Source organism: Lactuca serriola, chromosome 1 (assembly GCF_051521515.1).
Source record: "Lactuca serriola cultivar US96UC23 chromosome 1, Lser_US96UC23_V15, whole genome shotgun sequence".
Lineage (NCBI taxonomy): Eukaryota > Viridiplantae > Streptophyta > Magnoliopsida > Asterales > Asteraceae > Lactuca > Lactuca serriola.
In genome coordinates, this window is record NC_136408.1 from 10,564,249 (window position 1) to 10,588,466 (window position 24,218).

Consider the following 24,218-nt stretch of genomic DNA (forward strand, 5'->3'; position numbering starts at 1 on the left):
GAGGATTTCAGGCACGAGACTTTTACTAGCTATCTTACGAGGTGAGTCTTCTCACTATACTTTACCTAGAGTTGTAATTATGTGTGACCAGAGGGTCTTATGTGCTTGCTTGAGAATGCATGATTATGTGATATGTATTGTATGTTATATTATTTGTTGCTTAGACCGGGCCGGAGGGTCCAACGAACTATAAGGTCAGAGGGTTCTCAATCAAACCGGACCGGAGGGTCCAACGAGCTATGGGACTGGAGGGTCCCGCTAAGACACAATGACTAGAGGGTCGTACAGAGTATAGCCTCGAGTGGCAAATTGTTGTATGTGGTATTTTGGGGAACTCACTAAGCATTCGTGCTTACCGTGTTATTTTTCATGTGTTTTAGGTAGCCCAGAGGATCACGGGAAGGCACCGGCGTGATTGTACACAAACTCTTGATATAGAGCTATGTTTGCGGATCCTGGATTTGACTTGTTGTGAAAAAACTTTGTTGATGGATGTTTGGATTTTGTTAATGAGACACGTGTTTTATGATTGTTAAAAAAAATGGTGTGAAATTTTTGGTTGTTACACAAAGTTGAATGAAGAATCTCACGGTAAGGAATCTCTAATGGCTACTCCGACGACTCCCCGAGCTATCATTACCAAAATAACACTTAGTCAAAAACCAATAACCCTTCTTAGGGTAAAATGACCATTTTACTCCTGATCTAATCTAGCCCATGACCTAGGCCCAAATCCATAACATGAAAGGCCCAATTCTAGATAGCCTTTCCAAGACCACTAGTGGCCCACCAATGGCTCAATCTTCTAAATTGGGCCCAACCCTCTAATGGGCCTTACCCTAAAGCCCAAACATATTCTTATCCCAAATTATCTGATTTTTGATGGCCTACTAAGGCCCAAAGTAAAAAAGTCTGAGGAATGGCCCAAGCCGAGGCCCAAATGACGTATAACCCAAATCCAGTAAGTACACGGGGCGTACTCCTCTATACGCTAAGCGTACAGGCTGCATGGCTTGTACACTACACGTACGGGCTTGTATGCCCAACGTACTACCTTTTAAGCCAAATCTCTAAAAAGGGCTTAATCCTTTAAGACCTTAAGCTCCAAACACATATCTGAGTCCAATAAAGTGTCTTAACCCATAAAGTCGATTACTTGGTTGCTTGCAAACCCCAAAATTAATGGACCTAAACTTGAAATATGACAACCTATTTCCATAAAAATGACTAATACTCTTGTGTGGCCACATCAAGACCTTCAAGATGGTAACTTTTTTGTCTTTGGGACTTAAATAGCACTAAGGGTGGCAACCCTACGCCTAGAAACGGATTTGGAATCATAAAGTTCCATTCTTGGGACCAACATGTCCAAAACCCTATTACAAGAGATCTAAGCACTCATGAGGAAAGTTTTGAGCTTTTTACCTCAAATGAGTGCTAAAGGATGATAATGTCTTAGATCCTTAAGCTCAAGCTACACAAGTTCTTCTTCACCAACTTCCTCTTTCTCCTTCCAAGCTCCAAGCTACTAAAATGGACTTTACAAGGTCAAGATCACATAAAGATGAAGAACATCATGTTTCTAGGGTTTCTGAGTTAAGGAGGCTGGGGTATGGGACATAATGATGTGTATATATATATATATATATATATATATATATATATATATATATATATATATGTATATATATATATATGTGTGTGTGTGTGTGTGTGGCCTAAACCGTAAAAACAAGGGTTTTGAGTCAACTCGCGTACGTTGCGCGTACGTGCTTCATCCCTCCGTATCCAATGCTCCCATTACGCCCCGCGTACGCTACGCTTAAGCCCAACGTACAGCTTCAGCCAGCCAACTCAATAATGGCCCAAACTCAATAATCAACTTTAATCCCATAATCCCAAAATTAATTACGAAATTAAATAATTAGCATTACCTCAAGTCACGAGTGTTACACAAGAACATAAACATATATAAATATATATTTTTTTAAGAATGATAATTTTTAGCTTAAATAAATAAATTTTTTATTTCTACTCAAACATCAATTAACTTCAACACTTAACCTAAAATAAAAAAGTATTGTTAATTTTAACTCATGACAATAAAAAAATCTATACATATTCAAGCCCAAAAAAACATATTTCTACTTTTAAAATAAAAAAGAAACATAATTTTATTTTTAACGTAAAGCAATGATGTACTATAATTTTACCATAAAACCATTGTCTTTTATATTTCAAAACAAAATCAAGCAACAAAGCTTTACTTGCTAATTTTCGTTCATGTGGTCATATTGCTTCAATGGATTTTGCGGCTAATAACATGCCTGGTGAAGAACAGATCACTCTCATTTTAAGATTCCTTTTAATCATGAAAATAAATCGGTGTGCAAGATTACAAGACAAACCGGTACTACTTAACTACTTCGGACTACAAAAGTAATCATATAGGACGAAACGTTGATGGCTAAAAGACATGTGTTTGAGGCAGCTGACTGTATAATGAAAGATATCATTGGGGTGAAGCTCATATTTTGTTGGAAAGATAAGAGTTTTGGGAGGTGATTTTAGACAAGTGTTGCCGGCCGTGAGACGTGGAACACAAGCACATACTGTGAATTTTAGCGTATAAATATCACCTCTTTGGAACACGAGCACAAACAAAGCATGAAAACTTTATTCGTGATGATATGGTAATTCCCTTCACTGAAAAAGAAAATCATTGAATGTTCTAATTGATGCAATCTTTCCATCTTTGGAAATTAATAGATCTAAATCAGATTATATTATTTTGCATGCCATATTATCTATAAGAAATGATAATGTCGATGAGATTAATGATTATTTGATCGGCCGATTCCATTGAGAAGAAAGAATTTACTATAGTTTTGATGAAGCTATAGACGATATAACTTCTATTTTGTGTAATTCTTGAACATGCTCAATGTTACCGGTGTATAAAGAAGTGTTACACGATTAATAGTACACAATCAATCATTTAGAAAAAGCGATAACATCCATTCCATTGTTACGCTATTTGTAGAGCTTCAGGATTATTTAGCAAAAGCGATAACATCCATTTCATTGTTACACTCGATGTATTGCTTCCTGATTGCTTCCTGCTGATATTAGTACCTATCAGTAGCACCAGAAAATCAGTAAATTTAGCCATATTATATATTTAAAAAAAAAGAAAAAAAAAACAGAATGCTTGAATTGAAATTTCGAAGTGGAATTGTAATGATAAAAAGAATTAAAACGATGTATAATATTATCAGTAAGTAGACTTTGATATAAAATTATTTTCTTTTGCTAAATTGCTATTAATGTTGTTTATATAATCGAAATAATACTATTAAAACGTTTCTTCTCATTTTTGTTGCGTTCCCAAACCATATAAATCGTGTTTGAAATGCTATAATTGGTTCCTTGTCCGTGGACCTATTTTGCATTGACCATAAATAACATAAAAAAAATCTAATTTTAATGAGTACCTGCAATAATCCCTTGATAACTTCATCGCTGTAATTTTCAGGTTCTTTTTGTTGCGACATCAGTAGAAATTCAATCAAATTTTTCTTCAAATCATCGTAGCTACCACCCTCCGCCTCCACCACGGTTTTTCTCCTCTGTTCTTCTATCAAATCGTGCATTAACGCATGCCAATTTTCATTTAACGCCACCATTTCCTTCTCTAAGTGTTTCCCTCCCACCCACTTCCACCATGGCAAATAGTTAGACACATGGGTCGCCCCCATCACAATAAACAACTCCTGGACAAGCTCCATACACCGCCCAGCCACTCCCCCTTCAACATCACACCTCCTCCCGGCAATCGTCATCATCACCACATTCAACACCACCTCAAATAACATCGACTTCATCTCCATCATCCCGTCCCTTACTACTCTCGGGTGCATAACATCTTAACCAGGTGGCCGGTGCACCTCTTCTGCACGAATGGCGCTAAGAGTTCGTACCTGGTAAGATGACAAAAGCTCATGGATGACGACACGGCAGAGGCTACGCCAGTTATCATTTTGGCTTGACCAATTAATGGTGGTGTAGTCCAACCCAAGGTGTTTTCCCGCAAGCAGACGGGGACGGTTGGCGAAACTAAGGTCGTTGGTGGTGAGGCATTCCTCCACCACTTCCGTAGACGAAACTAGGAAAACCCGGCGAGCGCCCAAACGAAGCATGAGCATCGGACCATGGTGGGCGGAGAGGTTACCTAAGTAATACGAAATGAAACTAGATAATCTTTCATTAATCTTGAATGAAAAAGATACAAAAACTTATATCAGCTCAAAGGAGCGTCTAACAGAACAACAGCTAACTATCTATTTACAAATCAACCCTCTTATTATGTTTATTTACAATTATAACCTCTAATATTCCCCCTCAAGTTGGAGATGAAGAATAAATGTTCTTCAGCCCCAACTTGCCTAGAAATGGTTGTAACTTGGAATTCGGTAAGGGTTTGGTAAACATATCTGCAAGTTGCATGGCAGATTCAATTGGTAATAGCTTTATGGTTTTGTCTTCCACTTTTTCTCTCACAAAGTGACAATCAACTTCTATATGTTTGGTTCTTTCATGAAATGTTGGGTTATTTGCTATTTGAATAGCTGCTTGATTATCACAAAATAATAATGTTGAATGATGTAATGGAATGTCAAAATCTTTGAGTAATTGCCTTAACCATACAAGTTCAGCTGCTATAGTAGCCATTGCTCTGTATTCTGCTTCAGCAGATGACCTTGAAACGGTTTGTTGCTTTTTAGTCTTCCATGAAATCAAAGAAGATCCAAGAAATACACAGAATCCTGTAACTGATCTACGAGTGTCTTTGCATGTCGCCCTGAATCACAAAATGCTTTCAATTGTAGTGTTGAATCTTTGGAAAAAAAATAAACCTTGACCTGGTGAACCTTTTAAGTACTTCAATAAGTGACATGCTGCTTCAAAATGACTGTTACAAGGATTTGACATGAACTGAGATAACCTTTGGACAACAAAGGATATATCTAGTCGTGTTATATTGAGATATAACAGTCGACCTACAAGTCATCTATACTGTGATGGATTATCAAATGGCTCTCCCATCTTTTCAACCAGATCAATTTTAGGATCCATAGGGGTATTTTTGGGTTTTGCAGCAAGAAGCCCTGCATCTTCTATCAACTGTAAGGTATAATTTCGTTGAGAGACAAAAATACCCTTTTTGGATTTTGCTATTTCTATCCCCAGAAAATAGCCTAGTGAACCGAGATCCTTCAATTTGAATTGTTGACTTAATTGTTTCTTCAAAAATTCAATGTCTTCATTGTATGGACCTGTGATGATTATATCATCAACATAAACGAGTAAGGCAACATATTTTTCACCACTTCCTTTATGAAAAAATGAATAATCAGACTTTGATTGATTAAAGCCCAAAATTTTCAAAAACTTTGAAAAATTTTCAAACCATTGTCTAGAAGCTTGTTTAAGTCCATAAATTGACTTGTTGAGTTTGCATACAAGCTTTGAACCTTGAGGTTCCCCCTGAATATCAAGTCCTTGTGGAATATCCATGAATACTTCTTCTTGTAAGTCTCCATTCAAAAATGCATTATTTACATCAAGTTGCACCATGTTCCACTGTTTAATTGCTGATAATGCCAATAATAACTTGATTGTTACAAGTTTTGCAACTGGAGAATAAGTTTCAAAGTAATCAACTCCTTCCTTTTGATTGAATCCTTTTGTAACCAATCTGACCTTATGTCTTTCAATTTGCCCATTGCTGCCATATTTGATCTTGTAAACCCATTTACATCCAACTCTATTTTTGTTTGGTGGTAAAGGAACTATAGACCAAGTATTGTTGTCTTTCATAGCATGTAGTTCCACTTTCATAGCATCACACCACTCTTTATGTTTTGAAGCTTCTTTATAAAATTTGGGTTCAAAATTGGCTGATATATTCATTGCAAAAGCTCTATGTATTTGTGATAAATTGTCATAAGACAAATAATCATGCAATGAGTATTGAGATTCATTCTTTGAGACAAAATTGCAATGATAATCCTTGAGATAAGAAGGAGGATTACGAGATCTAATTGACCTTGAAGGAAGGTTTGAGGTTGGCCTTGTAGGAATATTTGGGCTTGGATTTTGATTTAGTGAATTGGTAATGTTTTGAGACAAATTTGGTTCAGGGGTATTTATGGAAAAATCAGGTTCAGGTAAAGAAATGGGTAAAACAACATGTGCAAATGGATCAACCTGGTTTGGAATAGAATTCTTTTGAAAAGGATATAAATGTTCATGAAAGACCACATCTCTTGAATAAAAAATGTGTTTTGTTTCAAGATCATATAACTTGTATGCTTTCATATTAGGAGGATATCCTAAAAACAAACAAGCTTTTGCTCTTGGTTGAAACTTCAATCTGTTAGCAACTAATGTTGAAGCATAAGCTAGACATCCAAAATTTCGTAGATACTTGTATTTTGGAATAGAACCATGTATCTGAAATGGACTCTGATAAGAAAGGATTTTTGATGGAATTCTGTTTATCAAATAAGCTGCTGTTAAAACACAATCCCCCCAAAAATGAATTGGAATATTTGACTGGAACAGTAATGATCTTGCCACATTCAACAGATGTTGATGCTTTCTTTCCACCACTGAATTTTGTTGTGGTTTAGCTACACACGCCTTTTGATGAATTATGCCCTTTTCTTCAAAAAATTCCTTGAATTCCAATTCTTTTGCATTATCTGTTCTAAAACACTTAATGTTTTTGTTGAATTGTGTTTGAACATAGGAATAAAACTTTGGAATAATTCCTATAATATCATATTTGTGCTTCAACAAGTAAATCCATGTGTATCTGCTTTTATCATCAACTATAGTAGCAAAATATCTTTGACCATTGTAAGTAGAATTTTGATACGGACCCCAAATATCACAATGAACCATATCAAATATTTCATTACAGAAGTTGTTTTCACTATCAAATGACAATTGTTTTTGTTTGGCTAATGGACAAATAGAACAATGATCATTACATTTATTCTGAGTTATAGAAACACCTAAAATGTTCTTAATAGGAATAAGAACTTTGTTTGAATGGTGTCCTAATCTCTTATGCCACAGATCAAGTGAAACAACATTGATTCTTGTATCATCGACTTTAAAATTTTCTTCCTGCTTACTTCTCATCACATATAAATCCTGAATGTTATCAGCTTTGCCAATCATCCTCTTGTGAAAGGTATCCTGAATATAAGCATGATGACATGTGAATTGGACTATCATTTGTTGACTTTTGGTTAAGGCACTAACTGATATTAAATTGAGATCAAAATCAGGTACATAGAGTACATTTTTCAATGTAAATAGATAGTCAACTTTGATATCTCCAACTAGATTGACAGGAATAGTAAGCTTGTTTGGAAGAGTAACAGTATGATTATAAACTTTCCTTGTGTTGGTGAAAAGATTTATATCATGAGAAACATGTTGTGAAGCACTAGAATCAAGAATCCACATGCATGATTTCAAATCATTCGTAATAGTCAGTGAATAACACTTACCTGTAGTTGTGTTTTCATTTGGATTCACTGAAATCATGTGATTTGTTAAAGCAGACATCACTTGTTGACATTGTGAAGGAGAAAAACCTCTGAACATGTTGCTTAAATCATCATTTACAGATGAATGTCCATCAACAGTAACATTGTCATTTGTTACTGCATTTATTTGATTTGTCTTGGCCTTTGATTTGTATCCAGGAGGATAACCATGTAGTTTGTAACACTTTTCCACTGTATGCCCCTAAAACTTGCAATTTGTGCAATATGGACGATCCTTTTGATTGGTATTGAATTTCTTGTTCTGATTATTGTTTCTATTGTTTTGGTTGGATTTAGCAACAAAGGCAACAGATGAAGAATGTTGATCCACTGAAATAGTCTTCTGTTTTTCTTCTTGAGCAACTAAAGAAAATACTCGATTGATAGTAGGCATAGGATCCATCATCAATATTTGACCTCTAGTGTGTGAAAAGGAATCATTCAATCCCATCAAGAAGTTCATGATCTGCTCAGATTGAAAATATTTTTCAATATTTTCGACTCCATGACATTGACATTTACCACATGAACATTTAGGACGAAAATTCTCAAGTTAACATCGATCTACTCCATGAGGCTCAAGAATAGTTCCATCTACAAATCCAGCTTTATTCTTGACTGAAAGTGCAATTAACATCGATCTACTCCATGAGGGGTAATTTTCACCAATCAATGGCTGAGAAACTAGAATGAATCCTGGATTATCTGAATGATGAATGTAATATGGTGACATTCGATCGTCAATTGGAGAAACGTTTACAGATGATGAATTAGTCGCCATGATGAAGACTACGTAGAAATTTACAAGAACGATTTGTAAATCTCGAAGAATCAAAGAAATTCGATCTCACAAGAACAATTTGTGGAATCAAATCAAAGACGCATAAATCTACAAGAACAATTTGTAGATTTGAAAACAATAGAAAAACAATCAATTTCACAAGAACAATTTGCAAAATCAAATTGAAAGAAAATTGATTCGAGAATGAACAACATAATTAGAATGATTCATTTGAATCATAGAAACGGAATTTTTGTGCTCTGATACCATAATACGAAATGAAACTAGATAATCTTTCATTAATCTTGAATGAAAAAGATACAAAAACTTATATCAGCTCAAAGGAGCGTCTAACAGAACAACAGCTAACTATCTATTTACAAATCAACCCTCTTATTATGTTTATTTACAATTATAACCTCTAATACTAAGGCTCGGTAGGGCGGCCGGCTTCTCAGCGGGTAAAGATGACCCACAATTGGTAGACATGGGAAGGGGCTTGGTGGTAATTTTATGATTTTCCCTAGGGCAACTTTCTTAATCCATATTACGGCAACGATTGAGAAAATTATAAAAAATATTGGCTCCATATTTATTCGGGGCTTAATTTGTTGTATATTATTCTCGTCCAAATGCTACCACATATTTATAGTGAGAGCATGGATAGAAATTAATGCTACCACATAGGCATAAACGCGTGATTTACCTTGAAACATCGTACCTGTCTCCATATATAGGCATCAAATCAATATATAACGACAGGGCCCATATATAATATTGCGTGGTCTTAAAATGGAAACATTTATCTCAAAAAAATCATGTTATTTCATTCTCAAATCCATCAAACTTAGGTTGATCAGAGTTTCCCCACCTTACACTCGTGTCAGTGTCAGGTCTCCCCACCTTACACTCTTGTCAGTGTAGGTTACTTAATCAACGATGACAAGTTTGAATTAAAAGAAATTGTTCATATGATGGGTAGGTAATGAGTGAACAAGAAAAAGTCTTCTTAAAATGCATCAAGATTCAACCAAACATAAGAAATGCATAAAATGGCATCAATAAACAATATAAATTGAATTAAAGTGAACGATATATTGGCATTTGAAAAAGACAATAAATTACCTAAAAAACAAGAAAAAACACGTGAAGATAAGCAAAAGACACCCTACGAAAATCCAAAGGCGGATGACTAAAAAATATATCAATGAAAGTTTTTGATAAAAAGCACCAACCACCTTTCACCTTTCAAGAGAGGAGCTCCAACTGGTTTTAATGTTGAAGGTGAACATTAAGAAAAAAAAAACCTCGCCAGTCTTTTTTTGTATCATGTTTTAGTTTATTTTTTATTTTGATTGGTGGTATGTTTTATTTTACTTGTTTTATCTTAATTATGTACTGTTTTTATTTCTATTTTTAATATTCTTATGTTTATTACAAAAAAAAAATTATTAAGCAGTGAGAGTGAAAGGTGACTATTTCTATTTTTATTTATTTATCAAAGTATAGTCTTTTAATTTTATTTTAAAAAAATAAAATAACGTGAAGTGAAACATAACTATTTCCTAAGATTTAAGGTGTGAGAGTGATGGTGAAAGGAAAATGGATGGCACCAAGGTGGCAAAGTAAAAATGACAGATGTTGTCGAAACACAAGTCGCGTAAGTATTTGTAAAAACAAAAATTAGAGTTAATTCACATCGAATGTAACAACCAAGGTTGTAGAACTCGTTACTCGGTACATGTTCGGCCGACTACCGAGTAGCGAGTACTCGGGAATACTCGGATTCGGTAATTCATGCATAAATATTTTTAGAGAACTTATATACGTCAAAATCATAAGTTAAAATCTTAAGTTGATTGAAATATATATCAAAATTGGATACATATGAATACATTAAAAATGAAAAACACATAATGGTCTCACTTCGTGTCACACCCCGACCAACGGCGAAAACTCTGGGGTTGCGACTTAAACATTTGGATCATAGTCAACAACATATAATGAAATAATAACAGAATTTATTCGACATTACATTCATCCGAAGTATGAATATGACAAAACACACTGATTAATAGTCCAAAAGCATTATACGCGGATTTCAATTTCTTACAACATAAAAGAGACAAAAGGCTACTATAGAGCCAACAATTTATTTTCAACGTTAAACCCATCATCCTCACACGTGGAGAGAGTTCTTCTGGCCACCTTGAACACCTAGAGACACATACATTTTGAAAATACGTCAACAATAATGTTGGTGAGCTCTATAGGTTTTCTTTTGACTCCAAAGATTTTTATAATTCAAAATAATGTTTCCAACGACCGGTAAATTATAAAGCATATTTTTCTATTCGGCCACTTTTTAAACGATAAATATTAATCATTTTCATGATGATTTTTATTCTCTAGGTCTAGTCCGTTACAAAAAGTTATGTCGTAAGGAGAAGTATATAACGTCCTAACACTCGACACTCTCGATCCCAAATTGGGAGAATTGACTCAATCTAGATCTATACGTCTTCGAGTAAAAATCTTCATTATATTAATTTGCCCATAACCGACACTATTCGTCGCTCCTCCACAAATCGCATAGGCGCAATAAACAAGCCACACAGGCACAATACAAATAAATATAGAGGAATCGAGATCGTTACTAACGTTTAAAAGCAGTCGTATATTAACGAAGAAAGAAACACTTGACGCCTGTTGCCTCGTCAGACGAAGTTTTAGCTAGCAACCACAGACGGAAAATAACCATTTGTATAAATCTTTCCATAAGAATTAGATCTACACCAAAGTTCTTTATTATAAATCTATGTCGTGTACATCAACCTACAGTATATGATTCCTCATGGATTAACGGTTATAGAGCTAGGTGTCGATTCCAAGATCGGATCCTTACAAGGGAAAAACACACCATCAACAAACTCTCTCCTCCACCCCTTTCGATACATTCCTCCCACAAGCACACACGGGATACACAATCCGTGAAATATATGACAATAAAAATCCGCCGCTTTCAATTATCACCAACGCGAGTCTTTATTTATGATTTTATTTTTATCTAGCGCATTTAGTTAAATATTAACTTTAACCTAGCTTTCAAATAAAGAGACGGTATTGACTCAAATAATTTCAATCTACCAACCGATAGGAAAGACGTTCCTTTAGCGTAGTCGAGTACTTCATACGTGTCGTTGTTACGTCGGTTGACCGGTTGTCGCTTTAATCGAATATTTTTGTATTTTTAATATTTACTTAATGTTGAAACGTATTATTTTCGTTTGTAAGTAAACTTTAGTCTTAAAAATACAAAAACATTATTTATCAATAAGATTTCGTATTATACCATAATATATAACTACTTGTGGTTTATTCTCATACTCTTGATATCATTTTATAATTCATTTGCATATTTTTATTTTATCATCTCGTTTAATTCTTTACTATCAATACTTGATGAAAAATAAGCTTAATGCCCTAATATACACAAGTCATATGGTTATACCTATCATGACAAGTTAACATGTTTAATTTATCAAAATTTTGACATAAGTTCTTAACGATACTTTTATTTGTCCCGATAAATAATATAACACTAGATTACTCTTATCTAACTTTTTGTTTACACAAGTGGTTGTAAATAAGTCTAACATTTTATAAAATTCTTGTGTATAACCATTACTAACCACCACCTTTATTACAAACGTCATTTGTAAAAAAAATAGTATATGTAATAAACATTGACTCTAACAATTTTTGCATCAAGTACCAACTGTGTATGCGTGTAACCTATAAACTTTTTGCCATTTTATTATATCAAAATACTCAAGTATGTGTCTCCCCCCAAATAAGTAAAAATGTAAAACGGGGCCATAAAGACTCACATTTGGAGCGTGATTCTCGAGTTTAGACGGGAGGATTCGGTGGGGTTTGTGCTTCATTCAAGACCCGATACCTTCACCGACAATAAACGAATCTAGTTTTAGATTATTGAGCTTCACAAAGGTGTTCAAAACAGCAAGTATTTCAGATTTTTAAGGTGAAATAAACTCACCCAAAACATCTACAGGGGCTGTCGACAGAAACGGGTTGTCGGGGGATGTTTCCGGCAGCTTTCTCGCCCCTTTTCGTTCCTGTTTCGCAGCAGCACTTGAGGGAGATAATTGAGCAGGAAAACAAACGACTTCAGGGGTATAATCAACACATTTAATGGCTGTAACAGGTGGCTGAACTCGGTGGTGGCTGCTCCTTTTTGCTTCCCGAAAGCACAGTAGAAAACACCTCCGATGGAGGTGTTCTTGATGAACTTCGAACAAGAGAGAGGAGGTAGAGAGAAAAGAGGTTTGAGGTTGATCTTTTATGGGTAAAAGGTCTATAGTAGTTCCCCTTTTATACTCTCTTAAAAGCTATCTTCTATCCTCCAGGGTGTACCTTTGGCCATTTTTAGAAGTAATTCTATTCTTAAATAAAGGCATGGGTTTGCATGGATGAGAGAGTTGTGTGTGTGAGAGAGAGAGAGAATGAGAGAGAGCACGTGACTTTGATTGTATAAGGAGTGTGCAGCCTTCTCAAAGTACTCTCTTGCCATTCCCTCCATAATTAATGGTACTTCTTTGTTTACTGATAAAAGTTACTTTGCTCCACCTTACCTATATTTGTACTATGAAGCATGATTTTTGTGGGGGAAATTAATGCATGGACAACCCATATCGAACAAGGAGTGAGGAATGATACACATAGGTGTTGACTTTGGCTTTAGTCCCTAGTTCTAGTAGTATTATAGGTACTAGTCTTTAAATGGATTATTGTATATCAAAAGGTAGGATTTGTGTATTCATGATGTCTAAATTTCGAGACTATACCCATTCATACACAAACATGTATCCTATACTTTATTTTAATTTGTTACACCCTTGTCATATATTATGATAAGGTTTACTTGTAGTTTATTATTACGTATAATACTTAATAGGACTTGGATATTTTTCAAGATAAAACGTATTTCACTACATATACATATTTGGATGTATCTTATTGATTTTTTTTAGCATATAACTAGTCGCATTCCAATAATAATATATATTAAACGATTCTTATTGTTATAAATATATACTTATTTTTATAAGAACATCGTATATTAAGTCCTCCATCACAATTAGTTATGGTCGTTATACGGTGGACCTCAACCTAATTTTTACGATTGTTACATTCTCCCCCTGTTAAAAGAATTTCGTCTCGAAATTCAATTGATAGGTGTATCATTGTCGAACAATTGGGGGTATTTCTTCTGCATTTGGTCCTCTCGTTCCCACGTGAACTCTGGTCCCCTTTTTGAATTCCAACACACTTTCACAATAAGAATGCGACTTTGTCTCAATTTCTTGATTTCACGGTCCATAATCTCAACTGGTTCTTCAATAAAGTGTAGATCAGTGTTTAACTCGATTTCGTCGAGAGGGATGACAAGAGTGTCATCGGACAAACACTTTTTCAAATTTGAGACATGGAAAACATTGTGTACTTTATCTAATTCTTGAGGTAATTGGAGGCGATAAGCAACAGGCCCAATTCTTTCAAGAATTTCGAAGGGTCCAATGTACCGTGGGTTTAGTTTTCCCCTCTTTTCGAATCTAATCATCCCTTTCCAGGGTGATACTTTTAGCATAACTCTATCGCCCACCTGGAATTCCAAGGGTTTACGTCTTACGTCCGCATAATTTTTCTGACGACTACGTGCACCTTTCAATCGCTCTTTGATTTTCATGATTTTCTCGGTCGTCTCGTGGATTATTTCGGGTCCGGTCCATAGAGTATCTCCAGAATGCCTCCTGGCTAGTTGTGTATCTCCAACTTCTGCCCAACATAGCAGTGAACAACATTTTCTTCCGTATAGCGCCTCAAATGGTGCAGCTTTTATGCTGGAGTGGTAGCTGTTTGTAACGCCCGGGTTTCAGGGCTAAGCATTTTTGTCAATGTAATAGTCTAGGTCAACTATTGTAACTCTTTTTGAAGTAATAAAAATGAAATATTTGAGTATTATGTGAATTATGTGTGTTATGTGTTTATTATTTAATTATAAATGTATAATTAATAGAGAATAAAAATAAGCGTCAAAATTAAAGTGTGAGATTAGTCCGATATCTCTACATAAAGTTGTAGAATATGTCTCAAGGTTTCCGTACATATAAGGAACGCCGAAATCCGAGTTATAACGAAGAAGTTATGACCCGTCGAAGTTTTGCGACAGAACCGACACGATACCGGGAAGCGTAAATAGTGAATTTACGATAGAGCGAGATTTAGCCTTAGAGATCTAAATGAAAGTCATAGAATATGTTAAAATAAGAACATCGATAAAAAGAACACCCAAATTTGACTTCGTATGAAGAAGTTATGATTTTTCGAAGTTTCGGAATAGAAGCGTACAACCCGAAATTCGAATATTAGATCGAGTGATTTTTAGCCGACACAACCTAAACGAGAATCGAAGAACTCGTTATTAGTAGCGTAACGATAAAAAGACAGACGAAAATGGACATCGGATAAAGAAGTTATGAGATTTTAATGGACCAATCCTGTCCCGGCCTGTTAAAAATATAACTTTAAAAATAAAGTCAAAATTAGCCGATAGAGTCTAAACGGAAGTTGTAGAGTATGTCTCCACCTACGCGTGGATATAAAGAACGTCAAAAACGGATTTCGTATGAACGAGTTACAAATTATAATAGCATATTTACGTATTAAAATAAAGTATAAATCATGTATACGTACACACATATATACATATGTATATATCATTAGAAAGGTATCGACGATGCGGTCATTATAAGACTAATGTTGAGTTCTTTCGACATTAGTTTAGTACACATATCATTAAATCCATTTAAAATAGTATTATAGAGGGGTATTTAGTTGTTTATATAACTAAAAGGTCATTAAGTAATTATGGAGGGTAGTTTTTGAAAATTCAGTTAGTATAAATAAGAGCCTTGGGCTCTCATATTTCTTGCACCATTCTCTTGATTCAAGAGTCTTTCTCTCCTTATCCCCCGAGCATTTCGGTCCCTCGTGATTCGACTTCTCTTTCTGTAGTTTAGTATAGTAAGGTGAGCGCTGAAGCGCTGCACGAATCTTTCTTAGAAAGATTCAGCGACGAAGTTCTGCCCCTGCAGAGCCCGACTCCTAGCTAAAACCCCCTTGTAAGTAAGTTATGCTTACCTTATTTTAATATAGCTTATATTTAAAATTAGTATTGTTATTATGAAATTATAATAAATATTTGAGCTATTATTATAACTTATATAAGTGTCGTTATAATATTTTTTTTAACTACTCGTGGTACGGGGAATCTGGTTTAAAGGGCCGCATAGGGTTGTTGGATTTCAGAAGTGCTATATGCCAAAATGGTCCTGCCCTCCGGTGTTTTATGTCTGGCCCCTGTCTGTACATAGTGGTTGGAAAATATTGTTTAACGCTTATATAATAATAATAATGATACTAAGACTAATAGTTGGTCACGGTAAATATTAGACTAAAATTTAGCGATAATAATGCTAGGTTTCGTCGAAGGAAAATAGAATCGTTAGAAGCAAGCGCTGCCCGATTTTGGAATCATCACTTTAACATGTGAGTGCATAGTTACTTTCAGCTTACACATAGATATGAAGTATTTTATATAAATTACGTGCTATGTGTGCATATTATCTGAATACTTGCTATCTATGCTGGATGAACGTTTTATACATGTTTTCAATGATTTAAACTGTATATGTATTTTATATCTACAAAATGTGTTGGGTAAAACATGGGTAGATGTAATAGTTGCTGTGTGACAAGATAAAACGATGAGAGACCTCGTTATAGATGTTATTGATGATCCAGTCATCTAGCAGAGTATAGATGACGACCACGGACTATTCTAGACAGTCCAGTGGAACACTAGCAGGCTCGCAACCTGTAGGTGTTTATTCGAACTGTGTGTTTATTTGAACTGTGTGCTCACCAGATGTACTCCATCCCCCACATGGTTGCCTTAAGGACATTTATTGCTGAGGAATCCCCTTAGCAGTAGTGTCCGTCCCGATGATAATCCTTAGGATAGGTCCCTTATGATAGATGCTTAGGGACGTAATGTGAGGATAACAGGAACGGGTAATCGGGTTTGTTTAATTTAATGAAGTTAATAAACTTATTTATTGTGGGTTGAAAACCCTATGTGCTCACCAGGCTCCCAAGCCTAACCCACTCAATTTTATGTATTACAGGTAGTGGCGCTTGAGCATAGTTATGATGTTTGGACGAGGGATTACGGATATAGGCCTGTAGATATGAAATAATGTAGTAAGGCTTATATTGTACTGTTTATGCTTTTGATTTGTACGAACATGACATCCCAAGTCTTTTAATGAAATACATTTCTGTGGAAATGCTTTTGATAAATCTTTATCATATTTTGTTTTGGGACAAATTCCGCAACACTTTTATTTAAAATGTTACTCTGATTTTTAAACAAAGCATAAACAAACCGGTCTTTTCTGGCCGTGATTTTGGGGATGTCACAGTTGGTATCAGAGCATTAGTTTAAGCGAATTAGGAATATGGATTTATTTCTAGACTTAAACTTAGAATGCTAAGCGATGATTGTGAGGTGTGAGCACTAGATTATTTTAGGAATTATGCCTAAAATGCTTTTATGTGCTTAATGCTTTGTGCCTGATATGCTATTATTTGTTCGGATCTATGGACTGTTGCCGACCGGATCTGGAAACCTTATGTGTTTAGGATTCTAAACGTACGACTACGATAGTAGAACTAGCATGTAAACATTTCGGGGTGAGGACGATTTGAACATCAGTCCTAAATAAAGATATAAATTCACCTTATTCGGTGTATAGATCAAGATGGCAAGGACCCGTAGCGGAAACGTGAATGCAAATGGGAACAGAAACCAACCCCCAGTGATTGAGCAAATACCGGTGATGGAAGCCGCTGCTGAGCCAATCACAATGGCCGGAGTGCAAGAAATGATCCAAGCGATGTTGGATCGTCAAATGGAGGAAACTAGACGTTTGCTCCAGCAAAATCAAGAGGAAGCCACTATTCAGATCGAACAGCCCGAGTTGAATGAAGGGAAGACTGAGGAAGGAGACTACATTGGAACTGTTGGTCAAGTCAACCCGCCAATAGTTCAACAAAATAACCAAGATGACGGATTCGAGAGAAATGGATGCAAGTACAAGGATTTTCAGACTTGCAAGCCATCGACTTTCATGGGAAAGGAAGATCCAATCGGAGTCATGGATTGGATCTCGGAGATGGAGTTAGCTTTCATGACATGCGGTTGCAGAGGGAAGCTACAGACCACGTTTGCAGTACGTCAGTTTCGGGGAGGTGATGTACCTTGGTGGAATACCTTGGGGAAGACTTTAAGCCCCAACAAGCCCCTGCAACTGACATGGGCAGAATTTCTGGTGCAATTCAAACGAAAGTACTGCTCAGCTCAAAACCTGCTCGAGCTAGAGAACCAGTTTCTAACCCTGAAGAAGGGGAGCATGTCAATCGATGAATACACGAACAACTTCACAGAAAAGATGGAATTTGCCTTGCGTCTTGTTCCGGATGAGTTGACGAAAATTGATAAGTACGCAAAGGGATTACCCTGGGAGTATGCGGTGCCAGTACGTCAGACACCTACTTTGGAGGCAGCTATCTGGGCTGCCAAGTCTGTGGAGGATATGATTAAGGGAAGAGCTGCCAGCAAAGTCGAGGTTGGCGAGAAGCGGAAATTTGAAGGGTCTGCTAAACCCAACAAAAAGAAGAGCAAGTTCGGTTCAAAGAAGTTCGGGGGAGGAAATGAATTTAAATGGTTAAATGGTGCGAGAAGTGCAAGAAGAAGCACTCGGGAAAATGTGGTGAGGAAGTAACCTGCTACAAGTGTGGGAAAACGGGGCACTATGCCAATGAGTGCACCACCAACAAGAGGGTGTGCTACGAGTGCCGTGAAGAAGGGCATATTGCCAAGGATTGCCCAAAGAAGAAAGATGCGGGAAGGCCCAACATTCCACCAAAGCCGAAGGCGAGAGCCTTCCAGATGACGCTTGAGGCTGCAAAGGAGGCAGCAGACGTCGCTTCAGGTACCTTTCTTGTAAATGGTTTGCCTGCAAATATACTATTTGATTCCGGAGCCAACTACTCCTTTGTGTCGCATAAATTTGGTGGGAAATTAGCATTACCTGTAGAAAAACTTGATAATGCCCTGATTGTAGAAGTTGCCAGCGGCAAATTCGTACCTATTAGTAATCGTATTAGGAACATCGTCATTGACTTGAACGGAAACAAATTCCATGAGGAGCTATTACCCATAGAGTTAAACGGTTTCGACATCGTTTTGGGTATGGATTGGCTTAGCGCCAACGATGTCGAGATATTATGCCGAAAGAAGATAGTTAGGATAAACCCACCCAGAAAGGAATCATTTATGGTGTACGGGGATAAACACAGAGTGAATTCTGGAATCATCTCCCTGATGAAAGCCAGGAAATGTTTGTCCAAAGGATGTGCATCGTACTTGGCATTCATAATCGATGCTCAAAAGGAAAAGAAAGAGGTGCAAAATATACCGGTTGTATGCGATTATCCGAAAGTCTTTCCCGAAGATCTTTCCGGATTACCACCTAATAGACAAGTGGAGTTTCGTATAGACTTGTTACCAGGAACGATACCGATAGCAAAGGCACCATACCGATTAGCACCGACGGAGATGAAGGAGCTTATGACGCAACTTCAGGAGCTATTGGACAGCGGTTTCATTCGACCTAGTTCATCACCTTGGGGAGCTCCGGTGTTATTCGTGAAGAAGAAGGACGGAAGCATGAGAATGTGTATAGACTACCGAGAGCTGAACAAGGCAACGGTGAAGAACAAGTATCCATTGCCGAGGATTGACGACCTATTCGATCAGCTGCAAGGTTCGAGCTACTTCTCAAAGATCGATCTTAGGTCAGGATATCATCAGCTGAAGGTGAGAGAGCAGTATATTGAGAAGACTGCATTCAGAACAAGATATGGACACTACGAGTTTTTGGTTATGTCGTTTGGACTAACCATTGCTCCAGCAGCATTCATGGATTTGATGAATAGGGTTTGTAAACCATTCCTCGATAAATCCGTGATAGTATTCATCGACGACATTCTCATCTACTCGAAAAGCCAGGAGGAGCATGGCAAGCATCTACGAGAAGTGTTGGAAGTATTAAAGAAGGAGAAGCTTTACGCTAAGTTCTCCAAATGCGACTTTTGGATACGGGAAGTCCAATTCTTGGGTCATGTTATTAACCAGGAGGGAATAATGGTTGACCCCGCAAAGATCGAGGCTGTAATGAAGTGGGAACGTCCAAAGAGTCCCACGGAGATCCGAAGCTTTCTAGGATTAGCCGGATATAATCGACGATTTATCCAAGGCTTTTCTTCGATAGTTGCTCCATTAACAGCGTTGACCCACAAAGGAGCTACATATACGTGGATTAAGAAGCATGATGAGGCATTCGAGAAGCTAAAGAAGAAGTTATGTGAAGCACCGATACTTTCTCTACCCGATGGAGTTGAGGACTTTGCGGTTTATAGTGATGCATCTGGAGTCGGGTTGGGTTGTGTTCTGACCCAAAGAGAAAAGGTGATAGCATACGCATCTCGACAGTTGAAAGAGCACGAAAAGAACTACCCCACTCATGATCTGGAGTTGGCAGCGGTAGTATTTGCCTTAAAGTTATGGAGACATTACCTATACGGCACGAAGTGCAAGCTCTTCACTGATCATAAGATTCTCTAGTATCTCTTTAATCAGAAGGAGTTGAACATGAGGCAACGACGCTGGCTAGAACTACTCAAGGACTATGACCGTGAGATACTTTACCACCCAGGTAAAGCAAATATTGTTGCTGATGCTCTCAGTCGGAAAGTCAATCTTGAAAGGAAAAGGCCAAGAGCGTTAAGAATTGAAGTCATCTCGACGATTGTGGAAAGTATCAGAAAAGCTCAAGAAGAAGCTTTAGAGAAGAATGATCGAAAGGAAGAACGTTTGAGCAAAACGTTAGTGTTCGGTACAAACAGTCGAGGACTGAAGGTATTCCAAGATCGAATTTGGGTACCTAAGACGGGAGGAATAAGAGACCTTCTGATGTAGGAAGCACATAAGACCATGTACTCAATTCATCCCGGTAGCACTAAAATGTATAGGGACCTAAAACCCTACTACTGGTGGCCGACAATGAAGCTCGATGTTGCGAAGTATGTGGCCGAGTGTGTGACATGTGCGAGAGTCAAGGCACAACATCAAAAACCGTATGGGAGTTTAGAACCTTTACCTGTACCCATGGGTAAATGGGAAGACATCACCATGGATTTTGTGACTAAACTGCCCAGGACGAAGAACGGAGACGACATGATTTGGGTGGTCGTGGATCGTTTCACCAAGAGTGCACACTTCATAGCAGCCAACGAGAAGTGGTCTATGGATAAGCTCGTAAATGCTTACGTGAAGGAAATTGTAAGACTTCACGGTGTCCCTCTTACGATTGTGTCAGATCGTGATAGTCGTTTCACGTCGAGGTTTTGGAGGAGTCTGCAAGAGGAGTTAGATACAAAGTTATGTTTTGAGTACTGCTTACCAATCGCAAACTGATGGTTAGAGCGAAAGAACGATTCAGACATTGGAAGATATGATGAAAGCATGTACCCTCGAATTCCAAGGGAATTGGGACGAGCACTTACCTCTGGTAGAATTCTCCTACAACAATAGTTTTCACTCGAGCATCAAGATGACACCTTACCAAGCCTTATATGGACAGAAGTGTCATACGCCGTCTTGTTGGCTTGAAGCCGGAGAGAAGCAGTTTATGGGCCCCGAGATAGTCCATGAGACTGCTGAGAAGTTGAAGGTGATTAGGGAAAGGATGTTAGCAGCCCAGGATCGTCAGAAGAGCTATGCTGACAAGAAAAGACGACCGATAACCTTCGAAGTTGGGGATTCCGTTTTGCTTAAAGTCTCACCGTGGAAGGGACTTATATAATTTGGGAAATGAGGAAAGTTGAGTCCAAGGTTTATTGGACCGTTCAAAGTTCTTCAGAAGATTGGGAACCAAGCTTACAAGCTGGAATTGCCCGAAGAACTCAATGGTATTCATAACACCTTCCATGTGTGTTATTTGAGGAAATTCATAGGAGATGTTCCCGACATAATTCCAATCTCAGAGTTAAGGATGGATGAGAACAAAAGGCTGATCGAAGAGCCTGAGGCAATTGTTGACCGTAAGACTAAGAAGTTACGACGCAAGATGATCGACTTAGTGCTAGTCCGATGGAAACATTCGAATGGGCCGAATCTCACTTGGGAAACAGAGGATGACATGAGGAGTCGCTATCCACATCTGTTTGCTGATGCATGATTCCGGGACGGAATCATCCTAAGGGGGAGAGAATTGTAACGCCCGGGTTTCAGGGCTAAGCATTTTTGTCAATGTAATAGTCTAGGTCAACTATTGTAACTCTTTTGAAGTAATAAAAATGAAATATTTGAGTATTATGTGAATTATGTGTGTTATGTGTTTATTATTTAATTATAAATTTATAATTAATAGAGAATAAAAATAAACGTCAAAATTAAAGTGTGAGATTAGTCCGATATCTCTACATAAAGTTGTAGAATATGTCTCAAGGTTTCCGTACATATAAGGAACGCCGAAATCCGAGTTATAACGAAGAAGTTATGACCCGTCGAAGTTTTGCGACAGAACCGACACGATACCGGGAAGCGTAAATAGTGAATTTACGATAGAGCGAGATTTAGCCTTAGAGATCTAAATGAAAGTCATAGAATATGTTAAAATAAGAACATCGATAAAAAGAACACCCAAATTTGACTTCGTATGAAGAAGTTATGATTTTTCGAAGTTTCGGAATAGAAGCGTACAACCCGAAATTCGAATATTAGATCGAGTGATTTTTAGCCGACACAACCTAAACGAGAATCGAAGAACTCGTTATTAGTAGCGTAACGATAAAAAGACAGACGAAAATGGACATCGGATAAAGAAGTTATGAGATTTTAATGGACCAATCCTGTCCCGGCCTGTTAAAAATATAACTTTAAAAATAAAGTCAAAATTAGCCGATAGAGTCTAAACGGAAGTTGTAGAGTATGTCTCCACCTACGCGTGGATATAAAGAACGTCAAAAACGGATTTCGTATGAACGAGTTACAAATTATAATAGCATATTTACGTATTAAAATAAAGTATAAATCATGTATACGTACACACATATATACATATGTATATATCATTAGAAAGGTATCGACGATGCGGTCATTATAAGACTAATGTTGAGTTCTTTCGACATTAGTTTAGTACACATATCATTAAATCCATTTAAAATAGTATTATAGAGGGGTATTTAGTTGTTTATATAACTAAAAGGTCATTAAGTAATTATGGAGGGTAGTTTTTGAAAATTCAATTAGTATAAATAAGAGCCTTGGGCTCTCATATTTCTTGCACCATTCTCTTGATTCAAGAGTCTTTCTCTCCTTATCCCCCGAGCATTTCGGTCCCTCGTGATTCGACTTCTCTTTCTGTAGTTTAGTATAGTAAGGTGAGCGCTGAAGCGCTGCACGAATCTTTCTTAGAAAGATTCAGCGACGAAGTTCTGCCCCTGCAGAGCCCGACTCCTAGCTAAAACCCCCTTGTAAGTAAGTTATGCTTACCTTATTTTAATATAGCTTATATTTAAAATTAGTATTGTTATTATGAAATTATAATAAATATTTGAGCTATTATTATAACTTATATAAGTGTCGTTATAATATTTTTTTTTAACTACTCGTGGTACGGGGAATCTGGTTTAAAGGGCCGCATAGGGTTGTTGGATTTCAGAAGTGCTATATGCCAAAATGGTCCTGCCCTCCGGTGTTTTATGTCTGGCCCCTGTCTGTACATAGTGGTTGGAAAATATTGTTGAACGCTTATATAATAATAATAATGATACTAAGACTAATAGTTGGTCACGGTAAATATTAGACTAAAATTTAGCGATAATAATGCTAGGTTTCGTCGAAGGAAAATAGAATCGTTAGAAGCAAGCGCTGCCCGATTTTGGAATCATCACTTTAACATGTGAGTGCATAGTTACTTTCAGCTTACACATAGATATGAAGTATTTTATATAAATTATGTGCTATGTGTGCATATTATATGAATACTTGCTATCTATGCTGGATGAACGTTTTATACATGTTTTCAATGATTTAAACTGTATATGTATTTTATATCTACAAAATGTGTTGGGTAAAACATGGGTAGATTTAATAGTTGCTGTGTGACAAGATAAAACGATGAGAGGCCTCCTTATAGATGTTATTGATGATCCAGTCATCTAGCAGAGTATAGATGACGACCACGGACTATTCTAGACAGTCCAGTGGAAAACTAGCAGGCTCGCAACCTGTAGGTGTTTATTCGAACTGTGTGTTTATTTGAACTGTGTGCTCACCAGATGTACTCCATCCCCCACATGGTTGCCTTAAGGACATTTATTGCTGAGGAATCCCCTTAGCAGTAGTGTCCGTCCCGATGATAATCCTTAGGATAGGTCCCTTATGATAGATGCTTAGGGACGAAATGTGAGGATAACAGGAACGGGTAATCGGGTTTGTTTAATTTAATGAAGTTAATAAACTTATTTATTGTGGGTTGAAAACCCTATGTGCTCACCAGGCTCCCAAGCCTGACCCACTCAGTTTTATATATTAAAGG

At 37.0% G+C, this 24,218-nt stretch overlaps 1 protein-coding gene and 1 long non-coding RNA gene across 2 annotated transcripts; both read right to left on the bottom strand.

The window, feature by feature from the left end:
* Positions 1 to 3,028: 3,028 nt before the first annotated feature.
* On the bottom strand, positions 3,029 to 3,890 carry LOC145051418 (cytochrome P450 81Q32-like). Its single transcript, XM_078999412.1, has 3 exons — positions 3,495 to 3,890; positions 3,354 to 3,441; positions 3,029 to 3,135 (listed from the first exon to the last, which is right to left on the bottom strand). Exons 1-3 carry the CDS (start codon positions 3,888 to 3,890, stop codon positions 3,029 to 3,031), a joined length of 591 nt encoding a protein of 196 aa, XP_078855538.1.
* Positions 3,891 to 10,244: 6,354 nt separating this feature from the next.
* On the bottom strand, positions 10,245 to 12,892 carry LOC145067483 (uncharacterized). The gene is made up of 3 exons (XR_013688845.1): positions 12,467 to 12,892; positions 12,297 to 12,367; positions 10,245 to 10,623 (listed from the first exon to the last, which is right to left on the bottom strand). It is a non-coding gene; the product is annotated as an uncharacterized LOC145067483 (long non-coding RNA).
* Between the last annotated feature and the right edge of the window lie 11,326 nt (positions 12,893 to 24,218).

Bases quoted from the DNA above. Each gene is read 5' to 3' on its own strand.
- LOC145051418 (XM_078999412.1), bottom strand. From the start codon at position 3,890: ATGGAGATGAAGTCGATGTTATTTGAGGTGGTGTTGAATGTGGTGATG. The intron at 3,442-3,494 runs GTACTCATTAAA...AATGCAAAATAG, and splicing joins TTATCAAGGGATTATTGCAG to GTCCACGGACAAGGAACCAA. The intron at 3,136-3,353 runs GTATTATTTCGA...TGCTACTGATAG, and splicing joins TGAGAAGAAACGTTTTAATA to GTACTAATATCAGCAGGAAG.